This window comes from Kickxella alabastrina, assembly GCF_025024165.1.
Source record: "Kickxella alabastrina strain RSA 675 chromosome Unknown BX661scaffold_2, whole genome shotgun sequence".
NCBI lineage: Eukaryota > Fungi > Kickxellomycota > Kickxellomycetes > Kickxellales > Kickxellaceae > Kickxella > Kickxella alabastrina.
The window spans coordinates 116,584-136,923 of NW_026251473.1; the positions used below are offsets into that span (position 1 = coordinate 116,584).

The 20,340-nt window shown below is 50.4% G+C and overlaps 9 protein-coding genes across 9 annotated transcripts; 5 read left to right on the forward strand and 4 right to left on the reverse strand.

Annotated features, from left to right (window-relative positions):
• Positions 1-2,475: 2,475 nt before the first annotated feature.
• On the forward strand, positions 2,476-4,889 carry BX661DRAFT_215584 (uncharacterized protein; the record flags this gene model as incomplete). The annotated part of the gene is made up of 1 exon (XM_051538759.1): positions 2,476-4,889. The coding sequence occupies exon 1, from the start codon at positions 2,721-2,723 to the stop codon at positions 4,887-4,889; it is 2,169 nt and encodes a 722-aa protein (XP_051394411.1). The 5' UTR covers positions 2,476-2,720.
• Positions 4,890-5,724: 835 nt separating this feature from the next.
• Positions 5,725-6,928, forward strand: BX661DRAFT_195797 (uncharacterized protein; the record flags this gene model as incomplete). Its single annotated transcript, XM_051537987.1, has 4 exons — positions 5,725-5,794; positions 5,943-5,969; positions 6,072-6,396; positions 6,871-6,928. The coding sequence occupies 4 exons, from the start codon at positions 5,725-5,727 to the stop codon at positions 6,926-6,928; spliced, it is 480 nt and encodes a 159-aa protein (XP_051394412.1).
• A 390-nt stretch (positions 6,929-7,318) lies between these two features.
• BX661DRAFT_176492 (uncharacterized protein) lies at positions 7,319-11,270 on the reverse strand. The gene has a single exon (XM_051534347.1). The coding sequence runs from the start codon at positions 11,158-11,160 to the stop codon at positions 7,381-7,383; it is 3,780 nt and encodes a 1,259-aa protein (XP_051394413.1). The 5' UTR covers positions 11,161-11,270; the 3' UTR covers positions 7,319-7,380.
• A 119-nt stretch (positions 11,271-11,389) lies between these two features.
• Positions 11,390-12,130, forward strand: BX661DRAFT_195799 (uncharacterized protein; the record flags this gene model as incomplete). Its single annotated transcript, XM_051537988.1, has 2 exons — positions 11,390-11,456; positions 11,580-12,130. The coding sequence occupies 2 exons, from the start codon at positions 11,390-11,392 to the stop codon at positions 12,128-12,130; spliced, it is 618 nt and encodes a 205-aa protein (XP_051394414.1).
• A 13-nt stretch (positions 12,131-12,143) lies between these two features.
• BX661DRAFT_168433 (Endonuclease/exonuclease/phosphatase) lies at positions 12,144-13,328 on the reverse strand (the record flags this gene model as incomplete). The annotated part of the gene is made up of 1 exon (XM_051533433.1): positions 12,144-13,328. The coding sequence occupies one exon, from the start codon at positions 13,326-13,328 to the stop codon at positions 12,144-12,146; it is 1,185 nt and encodes a 394-aa protein (XP_051394415.1).
• A 379-nt stretch (positions 13,329-13,707) lies between these two features.
• On the forward strand, positions 13,708-15,354 carry BX661DRAFT_176495 (L-gulono-gamma-lactone oxidase). Its single transcript, XM_051534348.1, has one exon. The coding sequence runs from the start codon at positions 13,797-13,799 to the stop codon at positions 15,261-15,263; it is 1,467 nt and encodes a 488-aa protein (XP_051394416.1). The 5' UTR covers positions 13,708-13,796; the 3' UTR covers positions 15,264-15,354.
• Positions 15,355-16,060: 706 nt separating this feature from the next.
• BX661DRAFT_195802 (uncharacterized protein) lies at positions 16,061-17,391 on the forward strand (the record flags this gene model as incomplete). The annotated part of the gene is made up of 2 exons (XM_051537989.1): positions 16,061-17,344; positions 17,380-17,391. 2 exons carry the CDS (start codon positions 16,061-16,063, stop codon positions 17,389-17,391), a joined length of 1,296 nt encoding a protein of 431 aa, XP_051394417.1.
• A 53-nt stretch (positions 17,392-17,444) lies between these two features.
• Positions 17,445-18,083, reverse strand: BX661DRAFT_139683 (cob(I)alamin adenosyltransferase; the record flags this gene model as incomplete). The annotated part of the gene is made up of 1 exon (XM_051532806.1): positions 17,445-18,083. The coding sequence occupies one exon, from the start codon at positions 18,081-18,083 to the stop codon at positions 17,445-17,447; it is 639 nt and encodes a 212-aa protein (XP_051394418.1).
• A 142-nt stretch (positions 18,084-18,225) lies between these two features.
• BX661DRAFT_176500 (armadillo-type protein) lies at positions 18,226-20,108 on the reverse strand. Its single transcript, XM_051534349.1, has one exon. It carries the CDS (start codon positions 19,614-19,616, stop codon positions 18,390-18,392), a length of 1,227 nt encoding a protein of 408 aa, XP_051394419.1. The 5' UTR covers positions 19,617-20,108; the 3' UTR covers positions 18,226-18,389.
• Positions 20,109-20,340: the final 232 nt, after the last annotated feature.

Here is a 20,340-nt window from a genome sequence, read left to right on the forward strand (position 1 = left end):
TGCAAAAAAACCCCTGCACCATTGTTGAATCGAATAAAATAAATCTCAAAGCCTCTGAAAAAAATAAAATAGAGGCATAATGGGCTGCACTTTTATTAACCTACAGGGGACACAAAACACCATGTAATTAAAAGTACATTCTTTGCGCTGAGTCTGCGCAAACAACTCGGAGTTTGGATATGTCCAAATGTCCAAAGCCAGGCTGTGGCACACGCCTAAAAATGTATGGCTGTATATCGTTGGGTGTTGTCGTGGGGTGTAAAAATATTATATAATGCATGCCGTTGGTGCAAGGCTGGTTGCTGTCCCCATCCCCAAATTTGTTTTATTTCTTATTGGCTGGGCGAATGAAAATGCTAAACAAGATGCTCACAGTGCAAGCATCAAGCCGCAGCCGCAGGCAAGTTGGGCTTTGAGCAGACGAAAATGTGTTTCCAGATACGTGCTATTCGATTGGAGGGAGACAGCTTTTGTTTCAAGCAGGTAAAATATGAGTGGGGGGTGTGCAACAACAGGGAGGGGGTGCTAGTTTTGTCACCGCGATAATTGCTAACAAAGCGTTGTTTTTTTGTTCATTATTGTGCATCAGTTATTTTCATTGAGCTACCGAAAACTATCCACCCGTGATGCCATTTTTGGTTCCTTTTATTTTGTTCCTGCGAGCTTCGTGTTGGTGGCTGAGAGAGTAGGATAGCAGGGATAAACATAAACGGGCCTTTCAGCCCAGAGTTTTGTAAAATACCTTTTTCATTCCACTTGAACGATCAGCTCCTCTATTTTTCTACTATAGTATTAGTTTTATAAACCAAATTGACTCTGGCTGATATTTTGATACCATTATTTGTATTCTCTAAACTCTACAGCACAACCATTTGTTTATTTCCAACGCTCCTATATCTATTAAATTCTTTTTTAATTCTCCACAACGAGGATATATTATTTTTTAAAATAGCATCATACTGGTCGTTTCGCTCTAACCCGATAATTAAAAAAGCAGTTCCCACTTCTCCGCATTATCCTGGCATACGCTCCCGCAGGATTGGCACTTTGTGTTGTTAATGCAGTTGGGTTAAAAATACTACTTTACGCACATCCACCTGCCTGTCCTTAACTGCAATTGCCAACAAAACAAACTACCTGGCCGGGGGGTTCAAATAGTTACTGGCCGTATTTTTCACATTTCTTTTCTACTTTTTCTTGTATTTCGCACACATACACAGGCACGCTCTCTCCCCTCTCTTTCTCTCTATCACACAGCAAGTATCGTGCTCACGGGCTAAATAACTATTATAACGGCGCTTACTATCAATATTTTTCCTACATCTTCTGCCTTACTACCTCTTTCTCTTTCTCCGTCTCTTACTTTTATTTTATTGTGGCATCTTTATTTTCAAGTTTTTATTCCCAAGCTTGCTTGCGACAAAAGTAGCGAAAGCCGTAGCTATCCCAGGGAAAAACATTGATTATCTGTTATTTATCCTGCCAGAGTTTTATGCTTGCGATTTTCTAAACCCAATTTCGTTTCTCTTAACGCGTCGCGTGGGAGGGCATCATATTGGACTATCGCGTGCCATATTGCATATTGCAATCATCCTTCTTGGTCAAAAAGGTACAGTATATTTTGATAACGTCTCACATTCCCCTTTTGATTGGTTGCCCCTTTTTTCTTGTATCAGTTTTTTGTCGATGGTTTTTGTTGTTGTTGTGATACATTCCTTCCCTCAAATCTTTGCATCCCCATCACTCAGACGAACACGCACGTTCGGGAATAGAAAATAAAAGTGGACTTTATTTCTTCAAACGATATACTTTCATCCTGCTATATATTTTTTATTATTTAGCAAGTCATGCTTCTTTTTGTTCCCAGCATCAGCATCCCGTGGGATCTTCACGAGCGGATTTTTTGTCCCCGTATCCAAAAGCCCGAGTCCCCAATTTTCCTTTATACTTTTCCAAATTATTCCGATGCTAATCTGTCATCCTGCTCTTCTCTAAGCTCATACAAAAAAGAACATCCATATTTTCCCATACGAGTATGTTGCCTTTTGTACTGTGAATTACCCACGGGGAATACTGCGTTTATAATACTGCATAGCCGTATGTCCGTAGCAATTATTCATGTATTTTAGACTAATATTGCGCGTACGTTATACTATTTGCTTTCATTTGAACACATTGGTCGTGGTACTGAAATAACAGCGATTATCTTGCCATATATATATATTCAACCCCTCGGCACCAATATTTAAACAAAGCTTTGTCATGACTGCATTACACCTTAATTTTTGTCTCTCATTCTGTGTGCTCAAATTACACTATCATTTAATTTTATTTTGCTAGCTGCTCTGATTCAACACATTGCTGCAATTTCATCTTCAGCTTGACTTTCCATCTATCGCACGCTTTTTTTGTTATTTATTCGTACAAAGTTATTGTTCCATATATAATTACTTTTTAATATTAATTTACCACGCGCTGAAAATATATCTTTGCCACTCTCCCCCTTGAGCGATATTATAAAACACCTTTTTTCTGCCCGTCCTATTTGCTCACCACGTTACCAGTTCTAAACCTTTTCCCACTAAACATTTACATTATTACTATTATTTATTTATTCATTGCCTTGGCTTACATTAGCTTCTTTGAGCTTTTCTCCGCTCTCACACCCTGATATTTTTTTTTTCGGATCTTCGACTACGACTAGTCTAAAAAATCTCACGATGAACCAGAATCCGTTTGCATTTTTTGCGTCCGATGCCAACGGATACCCGCAACTGCCTGACCCTATGGGCTCCAACCCGTACCTGGACACGCGCAGCGGGCTTCTTCTCAAGGATGACTTGATGCACACGTCGACCATGTCCCAGGACTCCAACGATTCTGACTCCAGCCCCTCCTCTCCGTCAAAGTCAAAAAAGTCCGACCGCCGCACTCCCAAGAGTAAAGCCGAAGTGTCCGAGCGCATGCGGAGATGGCGTTCAGAAAATGCAGAAAAGAACCGCCTGAATGACCTGCGCTGCCGTGTGTACCGTCAGGCGCGGATTCGTTTTGGCAAGGATCCTACGCCGGAGCGCGAGGCGTGGATTCAGTCGGAGATTTTCCGCAGACTGGAGCGTCGCCGTCTGCGCGAGGTCATGAAGGGTAATGGCTCGGTGCCTGCGCCCACGGCAATGACTAGTCCTACGTCGATGGCCATGGGGCTTGGCGGCCACGCTGCTGGTGGACCGCTGACGCGCTCGCGCAGTACTGTTCATCCGTTCCCTATGCATATGAACAGCCAGTCAGGAATTCCCGAGCATGCAATGGGGTTCCCGGCGTCTCCATACGCTATGATGACTGGTGGCGGCATGTACGACTCAAGCCAGCAACAGAACCAGCATCACCACCAGCAGCAGTACAGCCATGCTGCCAACGGCCACCATGGCCACCACCAAGACCAGGGTCACCACCAGCAGCATGCCCATCACCAACACCACCAACACCACCACCAGCAGCAACATCACCAGCAGCAGCAACATGCGCACATGCAGCACCAGCACAACGGGTACCTCGCTCAGACTCAAAGTTACAGCCATGCGCATCAGCAGCAGGTGCAGGCGCACCATCAGGCACAGCACAGCCAGTACACGCACCAGCCGCAGATGCAGCCGTCTCATCAGCAACAGAGTGAGCACCACCTGGCGTCAAACTTTATTGGTGGCGCGCAGGGAGCGCTCCCATCTGCCGACCTTTTTGGCAACTTTAAGTTTATCAGCCCCCAGTACCCGGGCCGCCTTATGCCTCACCAGGGCGCCAACAACGTTGTTAGTTCGACGCATCTCTCTGCCACGTCGCTCTATGCTGCCCAACAGCAGCAACCGCAGCAGCACTACATGGCCCAGCAGAGCTCCCACCAACAGCAGCAACAGCAACAGGGCTCGCAGATTTCTGGTTCTGGAAACATGCATACACACTCTGTGCCATCGCACCAACCGCATCAACAGCATTCCAACAGTGGCGTTGACGCCGCCGCTGCTGCCGCCGCAGTGGCCGTTGTAGCGGATTTGTCTAACTCATTCCAGATGCCGCAGGGATCTGGACAGGGGATGTACTCGTACTACCAGGACTCTGTACCCTCCTGGGAGGCTTCGGCCAGCTCTGCCGAGATGTCTAACGGCCAGACAAACTCATCTCCCGTTACGCCCGCAGAGACAATAGCACCTGGGCCGTCGCAGTACACGCTGCACTCTGTTGAAAACCCTGTCTACTCGATGGTTTCTTCGGGCAGCCATCACGACCAGAGTTTGTCTTCGTCAGCAGCTGGCAACACCTCGGCTATTACGTCGCTCGGCATGGTCAACCCAATTGCGGCTGCCAATGGCAATGCGCTTGGGAACACTCACAATGAGATCCAGCGTTCTGCTAGCAGCGTGCATGGGGTGACTGATGCAGTATCCTCAGGCAACACGTCCATTAGCGTGGTGTCTGATATTACTGATGTTGCTGCAGTCATTGGGCAGACTGATTCTTCGTCATCTTCGGCAGCAGCGGCTGCGCATTACCTCTACGGTTACACAGCTTCGTCAACCTCGCCATCACTGAACGATGTTGCCAATAATCTCTATTCTCTGAGGCAAATTAGCCAGGCAGGGGAGGAGTCCATGGTCAATGGCAAGTCGTTTGTGAATGGTGATGACTCGCATTTGGGTCAGGATTCATCTGCTAATGGGATTTCTGGCGCCATTGGCTCTTCCTTGGAGGGGCAGCATGGCGAGATTGAGGATATGAGTTACTCAGAGGCGCAGGACCAGACTTCTAATGATGTTCACCGGCTGCGTCACAATATTGTGCAGTCTCCGTTTAACATTAACGTGGTTTCGGACAATCTCCAGTTCCAAAATTACTCGTAATCATAATAATTATGTTATTTATTTTCATTTTCATATTTCTTTCAATTATCATATTACATTTTTCATTTACAATATTTTTAAGTGCGTATATTACAAATATGTGTTTTAATTTCAAACTAATTATTTTCTTATATTGAAAATACTAAAATACTAAAAAAATAAAGATTCAGCGCTTGATATTCTGAGCGAGAATAATTCTCATGCAATTTGCAAGAACCACAAAAAACACTACCCTATTCTTTGGAGCGCTCAAATCCAGTAAATCCAAAGTTTTTAAACTGCCCGTTCTTCTCATTAATGTCGTACTCTATAACAATGTGGATCTAAATCGCTATATTCAAGTCTTAAAAATTACTTAACTGAAAAAGGGGGCAGCGCTGTGTGGGCAGCTCTGTAAACATCATGGTGTTCCTTGATATCAACCAGCAATAATAGAAATGTGTATAGTGGCCATGAGGGCAACCTTGATTCTTAAAAAGAGAAGATAGTGGCTTGAAATGTGTGTTAGGCACCACAATTAAAAGCGTGAAAAAATCTAACGAACAAATCAATTTTACTAAACACCAAAAAATAATCAATACCGCGACCACACACACAGCAAGCCATCATCTTATTCGGCAACTGCCTCTTGGACTTTTGAAATCCAATATTGCGATGGCACACGGAATAACTCCATTTCTTGATTATAACGTGTTCGTCACCCCCAAAAGAAGAGGCGACCGACAATGGTCAGCAGCATATTAAGTCCTGTTTTGAGCACGAATAATTTTACCGTTACATTGCGGTTAAGCATTATGGTGGGGGAATACCTTGGTTTTATTGAGCGAATTCAACAATGGCTCTGAAGAAAAAATCTGTGTCGAAATTTTGGGCATACTCGGACGCTTCAGCATTCGAGGGTGCTGGTCAGGGCATGCAACACCCGCATGGAAAATAAACAAATATCGTTGGACCGATTGGCGGCTTTAAAATTGTTGGCAAACATTTTGTCATCGATTTTTCCGCTGAGCATCATGCGGAACAACCTGATGGGTGGTATGCGCAGGGGGCAAGGCCAGGAAAAGCTCCTCTCGGAGGGTGGTAAGTTTTGGAACATGCACTGTTACAAACAGATTTATCAGCGTAGCCTTCACGCGTGAACTAGCTTTGGTATCAGTAGCTGGATCGGCAAGTTGGTGGCAGCGACTGAGAGATGTGGGATTTCTGGCGAGAGATGGCTTGATGTTAGCTGGGGAATTGGCGACAGTAGTGACAATCGGAACATCGGCAGATGCAGATGCAGCGGAATCCAGTTCTTTAACAGTGGCGGTGGCAACTATTTGATCATTGGCAGCAGCATTTGGAACACTTTAGGTAGTGGTGGTGGTAACCGGAAATTTGCCAACAACAACGGGGGCAACAGTGTTATTGGCGGCCGTAGTATCAACAGTGAAAGAAACAACACAAAAGTCCAGGGTCTCTTTGGTGTTATTTTCGCTGCTACAAATACCTCCAAGATTTTCTGCAAGTTCAGAGGTCGGATTGACCCATTCGGCACCAGCAGAATCCACCATTTTTTATTTATAAAATAAATGAGAGGGAGTATTTACGAAAAGAAATATATATAAAATAAAGAATATTTCAAAACGAAAAAGAAAAAAACTATATTTTTTCTTTCATTTTATTGAATTTGGGAGACACATTCTATGAACGTGTAGAGATAAAATACTATGTATAAAAGTGTATTGACTATATAAGTGCTATTACATTAGAAAAGGTAAAGAACATGTTACTTTGTTTGATCACTGTGTGGACTTATTAATGATTGTGTATTTGGCTGGAATAGCCAGGGCTGGTTAATCAGTTGATCGCCATCAACCAATAATTACGCCCAAGAGGAGGTACCAGCAGATGGGGCAGCCACAGACAACAGATCGCAGCAGGGATGCGAGCACAGTAGCCATGGCCCCCATAGCATGGTAGTGGGGGGATAACCTCCTAGACTTAAGACCAGCGGCAAGCGCCACCGTGGCTCTGAAGCTAAGGGTTATTACCAGTGACTGCCTTCAATCTCGCCCACCTCTGGTGGTTTAGCTTTGTTGCTAGGGGCAGGGTGAGCAGATGGGAAAGGAACAGCCACAAGGCAGCACTAGACCAGCCATTCGCATCGCTGGGGCAAGATACTTTTTAAACAACTTGTCCAGGCTCATAGGTCTATAAGTGGTCCTCACAAGGGGGTGTTGTTTGGTAGACATTCGGTGCTTTCTAAAATTTTCATTTAATCCGTTCCAAAATAATATTCAATTTTCATTCATTCAAAAATCTACACTTTCTGATTTTTAGGCTAAAACGGGGGGGGGGACTGCTTTTGAACCCCCCCCCCCCCCGCTTAAAAATCTGAATTTTCGTTATAAATGTCTAGAAGTTCTAAAAAAAATACATTTACACTGGGTGTATTTATCCATCAAACTACATAAAATATCAACAATCCGAAAAAAACAGATAAATCTATTCAACAAAAAAACGTATCCATCCATGCATTCAAAACCAACTGATCAGCGATTTCCTCATTCAAGCGTAGCACCTCCAGGGACCCACCTCCGCCGACAAAGGCTTTTGCCGTGGCAACCCAATCATCGACTAAATTCAAAATGGCTCTGGCATCACCCTCATTAATAATCTCCTCAGACTTTCCACCCTTCATGCCCAAACCCTGCTGCTGCCCTTGCTGCTGTTGTCCTTGCTGTTGCTTCTGATCCAGTTGCTTTCCGTTTCCGCTTCCGCTTCCGCCGCCGACCGCAACCACTGAAACCAACCCTGGACTCCTGGACAGTTTGTGCAAATCCGGTGTAACCCCCGTGTATCTGAGCATCCATGACCGAACAAACGCTGCATCCACAGATATTTTTCTAAACATTCTCAGAGACAATCTCGCAGGCCTCAACCGCAGAGACTCCATTGCTGTTTTGATGATCTGCATGGATAAATGGAACAGGATCTTGCCAGATGTCAATGAGGAGACTACAGAGGGGAAGATATCAATGCGTTGGGCAAAGAGTCGGTCAATGTTGGACATTATATGGGCGTGTTCAGAGATCGACGGTCCATATTGCTGCTGCTGCTGTGGAAGATGGGAGAGAGGGGAAGGGTGGGACCGGATAGTAGTAGGTTGTTTAGCATGGTCACCAACCCCGCGCTCATGCCATGTCTGCAGAGCCTTCAGCGTTGCCGAAAATACCGGATCATAAAACAACGCATTAGTGTCGTTCTCGACCTGACGCATCCAACGACAAATGCTCAGCCAAATCTCACTCACACCCTCCTCCGCATCCTCCTCCACACCCTCCTCCTTTTGCTGCACTGTATCGAACATTCCTGTTGTAGAATCATACGGTCTTAGTCTCAAATAATCCGATGAAATGTCCAGTCCAACAGTCATGATGAAATGCCTCACAAGGCGTTCAGCCACCGAATGCCACCTAGCAGCAGCATGTGCAGCCTCAAACGACCTCAACAACGCACCACCACTGGCACCGGGACCAGGTCTCGCCGCAGCACCACGGCGTCCACTAATAATACTAGCCATAGAGTCAGCGCGACTAAACGAAGCCGCAGTGGTGGCAGTAATAGACTGTAAATGTTCCTCGAGTACATGCATACTGCCCCCAAGCCGCGCTTGAGCCTGCGCCTGCGCCTGTGCATTATTGCCGCGATTAGACCCATGGCTATTTTCCTCGGGGATGACCAAAATAGCATGCTCGCATAGCTGGTAGATGCTCTGCGCCAAAGTCAGCTCAAAATCCACAGCAAATCTGGCCAGAAGCAGGCTTGATACCGGATCACCGACCATCCCGACGCCGCCAAACTTTGCCGCAGCCTCATCCACGCACTTCTCAACATATGCTCTAGATCCACAGGGTACATTGACCATTGCAACATGCAAAAACAGTGCAGGCATCCACTCGCTCATCCACGTATCCAAGCATTGATCGAGCACGGAAATAAATCCCAACCGCAGTCTCGCTGCGCTCTGCAGGGACAGGCCCAGGTGTTCTTCGCCGTCATCCAGGATCTGGCTCGCCTCAATGTCCAAGTAATGCTGAACAACAGCCTCGAGCAACGGGTTGATTCGCTCGAGCACCTGTTGGATCAGCCAGCTCTCGATGTCCGCCAGAAACACGTGCAATGGCGCGTTGCGGTTAATCGAAGAAACCAACCACGGCCGGTACCGCCGCTGCAGAGGCCTCGGCAGGTCTTCAGAAAAAGAGGCTTGGTTAGGCGCATCGAATAGGTCGGTGATCGCCGTAGACTGTGTCCGCTGGTGGTTGCGGCGCAGCGTACTCGACCGGCTGTGCGACGCATGTCTCGCAGAGGACGCTACATTGACGGTGCTCGCACGACTCACCCTCTGTTGCGGCAGCTGCTGCTGCTGAGATGGCAGCTGGGAAGGGTTGGTGCCAAAGGGGGCGAGTGCAGGTGAGAGGGACAGAGAGGCAGGCGCAATAGGCTGGGTCGGCAGTGCATTCCCCAAGGCCTCAAAGGCCGACGACACAGCCCTGGCCGCTGACCCAGACCTCTGATGCTGCAGGCCCTGGTCGCCCACCGACAGGTTGCTTCGCGCTGACATGGTCCTGCGATGCCTGCTGGCGCTGGACCTGCGCCCCCCACCAGCGCCCTCCTCCTGCACTGCTGCCGGACATGCCTGGTCAACGCCAGGGTCGAAATAATACTCGACGCGCTCGATCAAATCACGCACAACGCCCTGCAGGCAGCCATCAACCAGCCGCCGCTGCCACCGATCGACCATCCGCTGAACGCAGGCGTCCAGGCCGCCGATACGCGAGAGAATTGGGTACTGTGCGAGCAGCGAGACGAGCGCGTCCAGCTGGTGCAGGTGTGGGGCAACGTTAGCTGCCGTGGTGGTGTCATCGGGGAACCGCATGAGGGACTCCAGAATGCGCTCGTACTCCGCCGCCCACTCGACCAGCGCCTGCGCAAAGGCCTCCTGCGCTTGCGCCAAGTCTTGCGCATCCATGGCCTGCCACCCGACTACACGGCTGGCAGCGATCCTGGGCGCCGCCGCCGCCGCCTGTCCGTCAATATGCTGCTGTGGCGACAGCAGCCCGACGACGGTGCCCTCGGTGGTAGCCTGCAGCAGCGACTTTGTGCGGCCGCCATGCTTACTGGCCGCCGCAGACAACGACGCCTCGATCAGCCCACTGCCGGCCGGCGACAGAAACTGCGACGCAAACCCAATGACCAAAGAGCTCCACACGGGCAGGTACTCGGCGTGGAACCGCGCAATGCATTCGCCTGCATTCGGGCGTTGTCCGCGGCCACCCGTCGGCGCACCCTCGAGAGCCGGGAACTCTGCGGCTCTGCCCTGCTCATTCATGGCGCGGTCCAGGGCATCCGCCCTACACCTGTGGTTTTTGCGCGCCTGAATGACCAAGTAGTCCCTCCACAGCTTCGGCGCACACTCAGGGCGCAAAAGCACGAGCAACGATGCGCATTCGGCGCCCTCCCTTACGCCCGTGTCTTCGCTCCTCCACCGGCGCCAAACCGTCGCCTCCACCTCCTGCATAATCTGCCTTCCGTCGCTCTCCACGCCCTCAAACCGGGCGCCCAGCCGGCGATAGTGCTCGAGCAGCGGCGTCGCCCGCGACCACTCGCCTGCCGCCTCGACAAACCTGCCAGCGCCAATCATCACGCTCAGCCGCTTTGGCAGCTCGGCGATCATCTGCAGCGCCCGCAAGGTGCGGATCTCCGCTGCTAGTCGCCAGATACGCTCCCGGCGCGCGTCCAGCGCCCGGTGTAGGTCGGCGGTCTTATGGGAAATCGAGGTGACGCGGCGGGTGAGTTTGCCCATTTCGCTGTCCATAAAGTCCGCGTCTCCTTTCATCCGCCCGATGGTCTCCGTGGCGCTGATAAACTTGCTGTAGTTCTCATATACCATTGTCTTCATATCATTGTCGATCTGCCGGATTGAGCTGACCAGGGTCGTCGAGGACTGGAGGAGGCTTTGGGTGCCTGAGGTTAGAAGCAATTGCTTGGTGTATTTTTTCGAATCAAAATGGGCACTGTCGAGGTTGAGCTGTGCGGAAGTGGTTGGCGCTGGTGCCGCTGGTGCCGCCACTGCTGTGGTTGACGGCGGGTTGGTGTTTCTCGTGGTGGTGGTGGGGAGCGGAGGTGCGGTTTGCATTTTGTAGAATGCACGTAGTTTGTCGCGCGCGCGGCTGCGGTCGCCTAAGGAGGAAGCAGAGGAAGAGGCGGGCGGCGGAGTCGAAGCCATCTCGATAAAAAAGGACAAAAGAAAAAATTGAAATTAGTTGAATTAGTTGAATTAAAAATAAATAAAAAGTTTAAACAAAAATTGAGAGAGAAAAAAGAGCGAGCGAAAAAGAACAGGAAAATTCAAAGAACGTCATACACCTGCCCTTTCCTTATATTTATTTATTTATTTATATTTATTTCCTATTTTATCCATCAATTTAAATTCGCACCTGTATTCTATTCAAATGATGCTATTCGATGGCAACCGCGCGTGGTTCTCACCCAACGTCCCGCCCTCGCACATCCACACCTGGCGTAAGTAAATAAAAAAACACGCATACATTTCGACAAGGCAAACCCTTTTTTTGTAAATTCCTAAAAAAAAACCTTTTGAATTATTGCCTGTGCTAGTCGCTGATGGTGGACTCCAAATAAAAGACGTCAACAAAAGCAGTGTCATCCAATACTACTTTACGGACAACACTACTTCGGGAATCGAAGACCGCACGACACTGGAGCTGCTGCGCAGTCAAGACACCGTCGTCTACGACTCCTCCTGGATCATCGACTCCTCGGTGTCGCGTACCAAGCAGCCACTGGGCTCCTACGCGCTGTCCACCAAGAATACGCTTGCACATCCGCAGCGGCCGAACACCGCCCTTGGGAGGCGCACGCCGAAGAAGGTCGAGTCCGTCTACGGCAAGCGAAGGAGCCTGGGCGGCGAATTTACCTCGCCCGAGTATTGGAAATACGCCGACCACCAGCACCGAAGCCAAGGCCGCCACAGCAGGCAGCAAGCCGCGGCCAGCGTGAGGTCGGGCGACAGCTCACGGAGCCTACTGCCTGCGTCCGGCTCGCACCACCGGTGCATCAGCCGCCTGGTCATCCACGCCGACCGCCGCACGCGCATGGGTGTCCTGGCGAATGTCTCCGACTTCACGCCAAACGCCAACGGCTTTGTCGCGTACAAGATCCCCAAACTACACTGAAAAATCAATCAAATTAATTCTTAACAAATTTAATCTCCGCCGATACCCCGTAATGGTCGGAGATCTGGGAAAACTCCTGCCCGGGTGTGAAATTGGGGGCCACGCCGACGTCCTCCAGCTGCGCTGACATGCCCCCCGGGTGCTCGTCAGGGTTGTACCACAGTATGTAGTCGATAGAGTGCATGACCATGTTATCGTGCTCTGTGGTCAGGACTGTTTCGCGCGGCTGCGCTTTGCCCTGCTGGTCCACGACGATGTTGCCAAACGTCACCGGGTGGTACCCGAGCCGCTCCTTCAGCGAGTCGTGGAACTCGTAAACAGCCTTGCCCTTGAACGTATCCGTGTTGTCCGGGCCCAGGACGCGCGGGTCAATTCCATGCCCGCGGAGGATCGCCATCATCGCCTGGCCCTCATCCGACGTTGCCACGCCGTCCTCCACCTCGCGCTCATACCCGACCGAGGCGTCCACGCGTGCATGGTCTCTCGAATCGACATTAAAGTCGCCCGACAGAATAACCGGCTCCCCCGCAGCCCTGTGCCTGGGCAGAACAGCCTCTATAAACCCATGGAACTCGTACAGCTGCGCCAGCCTGCGCTTGACATCCGGCTGCGTAATAACAACCTCGCCGTAGGACGCCTGCGTATGCGTAGTAAACACATGTGCATGCGTGCCGCCCTCCACCGCGACCTTGGCGTACAGAACGCCCTTCATGGCCAACCAGTCAGGGCCCATTCCGCGCTGAAAAGTCATCCTCTCCGTCTGCACCACCGGCAGCCTGCTCAGGATAACCAGCCCGCCGTCAATGCCCACGTTCCACAGGAACTGCCGCTCGCTGGTCACTGAATACCGGTACCCGAGCTTCTGCGCCGCTGCCATAAGCCGCGCGCGCCTGCTGGACGCATACTCGAACATCTCCTGCAGACAGACGATGTCGTAGTTGGGCAGTATGTGCTCGATGAAGTAGTCCAGCCGGGCGTCCTTCCAGTCGCTCCTGTTGTTTTTGATCAGAGGCGGACGCATGAACATGTTTTGCGTCAGAATGCGCAGCTTCGAGGCGTCTGTGGGCATTGAAGGAAAGTCTGGTGAGAGCGTGCTGTAGGCGGTTGGGGTGGTGGTTCGTGGAGCGCTGTTGAAGAGATCAAGGTTGTATGCTCCGAGAAGTGAAATAATAACAACTAGAATAGACGCAATGTACATCTTTAACGAGAAGTAATAAAGAGAAGAAGAAGAAGAAGAAGAAGAAGAAGAAGAAGAAGGAAAATGGAAAGGAAAAACAAAGGGCTGAGTAAGAAGAGACAAAGAATGTAAAATAAAAACAAAAACAGGATCTTTTTTAGAAAAGAACCCCATCTGCTTTGCTTTGCTTTGCTTTGCTTCGCCTTGAGTGCATGCGTGGGGGCTGCTCTTACATGAGTTTGATTTGACTTGATTAATTTGATTTTAATATATGCGCTCGGCCGCCAAGATAAGTCCAGCGCCACTCAATGTAAAAAAGGTTGCAGTGTCAACGGGGTCTACCGCATTACACACGATACAGCACTAATATGCTTTTGCTCCTCTGCTCCTATTCCCTTCTTTTCTTTTCTTTTCTTTTCTTTTCTTTTTTCTCCGCTTTATTTTGCGATTAATAACCATACTCTACACACATTTATTTGGATACTCGACATGGACTTTTCTCCCAGCGAGAGCGCGCTCATTGATCGGCTGCGCTGCGGCCCGGCTAACTTTGAGTTCACCAACTGGGCCAAGACATTCCGCAGCCGGCCGCGCTTCTTCCTCTCGCCAGAAACAGAAACAGAGATAATCCAGCTGATCCACCTGGCCAACCGCCACCAGCTGACAATCAAGCCCATTGGCTCCGGCCACTCGCCATCGGACCTTGCATGCACCAACTCGATGATGCTGGACATGTCCAAGATGAAGCGGATTCTCTCGCATGACCCCTACGCCTGCACAATAACCGTCGAGTCTGGAATCCGGCTGCACGAGCTCCACCAGGTGCTGAAGCAGCGGCAAATGGCGCTGAGCTCTGTGGGCGCGATCTCCGACCAAAGCATTGCCGGCGCCATAGCCACAGCGACGCATGGTACTGGAATGCAGTTTGGCGACTTGAGCTCGATGATCACCCACCTGGTCATTATCGACGGATTGGGCGTGCGTCATCAGTGCAGCAAGGCTGTCGAGGGCGACTTGTTTGATGCCGCGAGGTGCAGTCTGGGCGCCCTCGGGGTGATCACGCAGGTGACGTTGCAGTGCGAGCCGATGTTCACGCTGCACGCCGTGCAGGTGCCGGATACGCTGGATCGCGTGCTGGATGATCTTCCGGCGGTGCTGCAGTCGGCGGAGCACGTGCGGTTCTGGTGGTTCCCGCATACCGACCACACAGTGGTGTGGCGCGCCAACCGGTCATCGATGGCGCAGCGGCCGGATCCGGGATCGTTCTGGCGCGACCAGGTCTATGGGTTCCATTACTACCAGCTGCAGCTGTTCAAGGCGAGGTGCAGCCCAGGGGACATCCCGAGACTGACCGAGGAGCATTTCCGCAACCGCTTTGATCGGCGCACCGAGTGGGTCGATGACGGCTTCAAAGTGTTCAATATGGACTGCCTTTTCCCACAGTACGTCAACGAGTGGGCGGTCCCGTGGGAGAACACCGCTGAGGCGCTGCGCCAGATCCGCCACTGGGTGAATGCGCAGGCGCAGGACCCGCATGGAGTGCGTGTGCATTTCCCAGTGGAAGTGCGGTTTGTCAAGGAGTCCTCCGTGTGGCTGAGCCCCACGTATAACCGGACTGTCTGCTATATCGGCGTCATCATGTACCGGCCCTACCACAAGAGCGTGCCTTATAAGCGCTATTGGAAGGCATACGAGGATATCATGCGCACATTGGGCGGGAGACCGCATTGGGCCAAAGCCCATAAGATGTTTTATTTCGATTTGCTCGAGTCGTATCCAAGATTCAAGGACTTTGTTAATATGCGCGAGAGGTGCGATCCCAGGGGCATTTTTGTCAACGAGTATATAAGGAGACACATTTTGCCGCCGCCTGATCAGATCAGGCAGCCTGGTTGTTGTGAGGAGAATGAGGAGAATGAGGAGAGTCGGATGACGATGGAGACGCCCAAACTTTGACTTGTTTTTTATTTTGTTTTATTTTTTGGGTGATCTTGCATTTGATCCTTTTGGAATGTTGCCTAAGATTGTTTTTTCTTTCTGTTTCTGTTTATTTTATTTTCCTTTTAGTTTTGAATTTTGAATTTTGAATTTTAGTTTACTGTAATCCAACTGTTGCCTTTTGACCCTGCATTACATAAAGAATGACTGGAACCAGCCTGGCAGACCTCAAAGTACGCACCCACACACCCACACACCCACACACACACACACACACACGCATGCACGAGACTGTTTAAATAGTCCTAACTACATATAATTAAATAAATATGTAAAAACATACTAATACTGTCACTTTTTTCTTTTGGCTTTACCTGTAGAAGCGGCAGTTGCAAAAACGGCAACAAAAAGAAAAAGAAAAACACACACTCAAACGCAACCATACTACAACCAGCTTACTCCCATCGACAAACAATGTAATTTCAAAATCCAACAACCAAACCAACAAACCACCAGCAGCAGTAGCAGCAGCAGCTGTACGGGGTGGATGTATTGGTGATGGGATTAAGCAAACAACGCTTTCTTTTTTCCCAACCACCAGCAGTACCACAGCTGTTATCACGGATGTTGTTTCGAAAACAAAACCTATTGCTCGGTCGGTTTCCCTACATAGTAGTTTGTTTGCTGCTTCACCGCGCGCATTGTGTCAGAACCCGTTTGATATCATCAGTGCGATAGCTTCTCAAGACCAAAAGAAAGTAGTAGTAGTAGAAGAAGGAGAAGGACAAAAGGGGGAGGCCGTACAGGAGTTAGTGATGGCGGCGGCGATATCCAACGGGTATATTAGTGATTCAGATATGGACGACGACGACATCAATGGTGATGATCCCAGTATGTACCGCATTACATTTACGCCGGACCACCGCAACAAGGACAATAGCAAAGACAAAGAAGACACAGAAGATCAGATAATGGACGACGTTGCGGAAAGAAGAGAGTCGACACCGGCTGGTTCAGTATCCCAGGCCATGGGCTTAAATGTGGTGACGGATGATGAGGGAGATTCGGTGGATTCAGTGGATGTGAAGAGACTCAAACTGAGCGTCTCCGCGTCCTCCACTTCCCCTGGCTTTATTTCTTCCAGCAAAAGCGGCGGCGGCAGCAGCAGCAAGCCGCTGGCGGCTCCAAATGCACTAGTATTCGCTGTTCCGCCGGAATCGCTCTCCCTGCGTACGCAAATCTCCATAACATCCGCGCACCCACTCACTACACTCATCCCACTGCAACACCCGCACCAACACTATTCTGACAACAGTAGCCCGGCATCAGCTATCGCGCAGAGTCTTTATTATTGGGAGTATCTTCTCCCTACCACCACTGCACCACACTCCTCAGCAGCAGCAACAGCAGCAGCAGCTGGGCAGAAAGAAAAGACAACGGGAGAGCTGCATGAGGCTCTTCATTCGCTGATTTGCCTGCAACGGCAGTTTCCTGCGCAATACCCGTTCGTGTACGTGTGTGTGCGCGACTACACAGTGATATTCAAAATGGTTCCGCAGCCACCATCAGCACCCGACGACCCTAACGGAAAGGAGGGAGATAATGCAGGATACCGATCAGTCTGCGTTGTGAGTCAATCAGTCCTAGGTCTGCGCCGGGCCCTAGACCAAGCCCAAGTGGCCTTCACCCTGCCGCTAGCCCCCAAGCTACGCACCTGGGACGAGCTCTCCAGCCAAGGACAGGCAGATACCGGACACCTGCGCGATATCACCGTTGATCGTACATGGAGATCCGCACTGCTGATCACCGACAAGAGTAGCGTCCAGGGGTTGTTCCAGTACCTGTTGGGCACGGAAATGAAAGATGCAAGCGTGTATGCGCCTGGAGCATTCATTAACGGAACAATGCGCAGGTGCCGCGTTAGTGCATCGGAGGCTATGGCGTATGAGGCAGGTGTGCAGAGGAGGGTTTGGCGTTTGGATATGTGCGGCGTGTTTTTGCCCAATGCCTGGCATGCGATTCTCGTGGCGCTGCGCGGATCACTCTGCGTCACTGGCTCGGCAACCCTGGGGGTGGCTTCGAGGGAGTCGCCGGAGACTGTGTATCTCAATATGCTGGTTTCTAGACAAGGCAGCTCCGTGGCTAACAAAAAAACCATCTCGGTTACTGCTGATTCATTCACATACACTTAAAAAAAATTTATTTGTCAAACTCGGTGACGCGGCCCTTGTGGTGCACGTAGATTTTCTCCGTAATGCCCTGTTGCATAGCGACCCAACGGGCGGCAACAAAGAGGTAGTCGCTCAGCCGGTTAACGAACATCATGGTCTCCTTGTCAATGTCCTCCTGCAGCGGCACCAATGTGCGCTCAGCTCTGCGACACACTGTGCGGGCAATATGCAGGGTGGAGGCGGCCAGCCCGCCCGACGGCAATATGAACGAGCGATGCACTGGCAGTCCCACGGACATATCATCAATCCACTGCTCCATTCTTGTACAATGGTATCCGTCGGGATCAAACCTCGTACGGCTCAGCTTCATCTTGGACGCCCTTGCGCTCCCCAGGGGAGTGGCCACATTTGATCCGACGTCTTGCAGCAGGCACTGGATGATCTCAAGCTGGGTGATCAACGAGGATGCATCAGTACCCTCTATGTGCGCGATGGCGAGGCCGATGGTTGAGGAGAGCTCGTCGGTGGTCCCGAGAGCGGTGAATACGGAGTCGCTTTTGCTGCGACGCTCGCCTGTGAAGAGCGCAGAGGTGCCCTTGTCGCCGGTACGTGTGTACACTTTGATTGTTGCCGGGTAGCTTTTGATCTCATCAGGGGATTTGATCATTGGGTCCTTGGAGCCCATCTTGGAGCTGAGCACACGGATGTGCCGGGCCGAAGAGCTCATGGTGATGCTGCGGCGGATGAGCGACAAAGAGTGCATTTTTGAAATGAAAGAGTGAAAATATTTAATAAAAAAATTGAAAAGGAATGGAAAAGGGGACCGAGAAACCTATCCTGAAATTATTTATCAAGCACTGGCTTCATTGCCTCCAGCCATTTCTTCCCCACGGTTCTGTTATCTTGCATAAGATAATCACAAAGTCACACGCCCTTACCCCCTTTATCTCTCCCCCTTCCCTTCGCTTTTCAATCACTGCACGATCGCCGCCTCTGCGTCTTCGCCGTAGTACCGGTCGATCAGCGCCGACACCATCGCGCGGGTGTCGTCATCCTCCGTGACCGCAACTAGGTTTTCCAGCGCATCAATCGCGCCCTCGACGCGCCTCAGCACACCCAAACCGCCGTCCAAATCATCCGCCACCAGCGCAATAAACTGCACCCCCATGCGCACGAGCTGGGGATCCTGACTGCGCAAAAAGCCCACAAACTCCCTCACCAATCGCTCATTAGGCAAGTCCTCAAGGCACTCCCCGACAAGCGCAATATTCAGCAAGCTGAATGCCGCCTCCTTCTTAATATCATAGTCCTGCGTCTCGATGATACGCACGAGATCGGGCACTACGCTAGCATTGACCATTGCGTGGACGTCCTCTTTGCGCCCGGCAGTTACACTGGACAGCACCCAAAGGGTCTCTTTTTCCACTGCGCGCGACGCCCGCGACTCGATGTACTTGACCAACAGCGCAACAAACCCAGGCTTGGTCACTAGCGCGTGCGTCTGCGCGTCAGTGCCTGCAGCCACGTTTCCCAGGGTGCGAATGATCGGAATAAGCAGGGCGCCGGGCGCACCATCCGCTGCATCCACCGCGCACTGCAAAAGAACATCAACAGCGCCAGATGCCAGGACGCAGTCGACTTGTTGCGCGCTGCTGGCGGCCGTCAAGTACGCAAATACCCAGGCGAGCTCTGCCACGCACTCCGGGTCATTCGCAAACCGCTTCAGCTGCTTGGCCGCCACCTGTGGAACGTCCAACTCAAACAACCTGCTGAAGTACGAGCAGGGCTTGCGCGCCATATTGGATACTGCAAAGCACGCTGTCTGCAGCACAACCGGGTCCTGAGTGCCCAGAAGGCTGACCAAGGGCGCAAGTGCGCCTAGGGCATATAGCTGCTCGCGCATTTGCTCGCCCTCTGCTGCCAGATTGCCCAGCGCCCATGCCGCCTGGTTCGTTAGCTCCGCAATGTCGCTGGACAGCAGCGGAAGGAGGTGCGGCGTTGCCGGCAGCACTCGCTCTGCCAGCCGGCCCTCGGACGCTGCAATGTTCGTCAGACACCAGAGGCTCTGCAGCTTCTCGTCGCCGTCTGCTTGCGTCAGAAACCCAATGAGAAGCTCAATGCACTTGCCCTCTAGGACAAACTCACGTAGTTCCTCCGATGGCTGCTCTAGCTTACCACTGAGGTTCTGCAGCGCATCCATACGCTCATCATGCTTGCTACTCTACACTAGTCAAATAAAATAAAAGATGCTTTTTTTGTTTGAGGTGAGTGCACAATAAAAAATGGTATGTCGGAATGTGTTTACAATATCAGAGGCAGAAGGAAAAGGGGGAAGCGTTAATAGCCAAATAAGCTTTGCAACTTGCCTCGAGTCCCTTGATAATACCCGTCATGTCGGATGCTGTAAACTCGTACTCAGACTCCGTCTCTGAGTCTTGAGGATTACGCAGCCGCAGTCGCTTGCCCATAAACACTTGCTCCCTCTGCAACCGTCTTAGCTGCGCCTCCTGCAAAAGTCGGTTCTGTCGACTGTCCTTTGACGACCGTGTCTGCTTGTACAATTCTTTGAACCGAGGAGGCATACTTTTTAATCTTTTTTTAAAAAAAACTTGAACTATTGAACTATTGAATTGTTTAATAAAAAGGTGTTTTTCAATACTTGATGCTATAGATTTTTTATTTTTATTTTAATAAATTGACTATAAAAGAAAGAAAGTGAAAATATGTTTTTTCTTGCTTTTCTTTACAGACCCCCTCGTCCTCGTGCCACCAAAAAAAATTAAAGGGTAGTAAACGTCATCACTTGAAGAAAATAATAATCAAAACACGTGCACTTCCTTGTTTGCGCTCATACAAAAAATTTTCACAACGCTTCTCTATGCATGAATTTTTTTTCTTGTACGCGTGAATATCTTAAAAACTCA

What these genes read in the sequence shown, in the direction of transcription:
- BX661DRAFT_176492 (XM_051534347.1), bottom strand. Translation starts at nt 11,160, where the DNA reads ATGGCTTCGACTCCGCCGCCCGCCTCTTCCTCTGCTTCCTCCTTAGGC.
- BX661DRAFT_176495 (XM_051534348.1), top strand. Translation starts at nt 13,797, where the DNA reads ATGGACTTTTCTCCCAGCGAGAGCGCGCTCATTGATCGGCTGCGCTGC.
- BX661DRAFT_176500 (XM_051534349.1), bottom strand. Translation starts at nt 19,616, where the DNA reads ATGGATGCGCTGCAGAACCTCAGTGGTAAGCTAGAGCAGCCATCGGAG.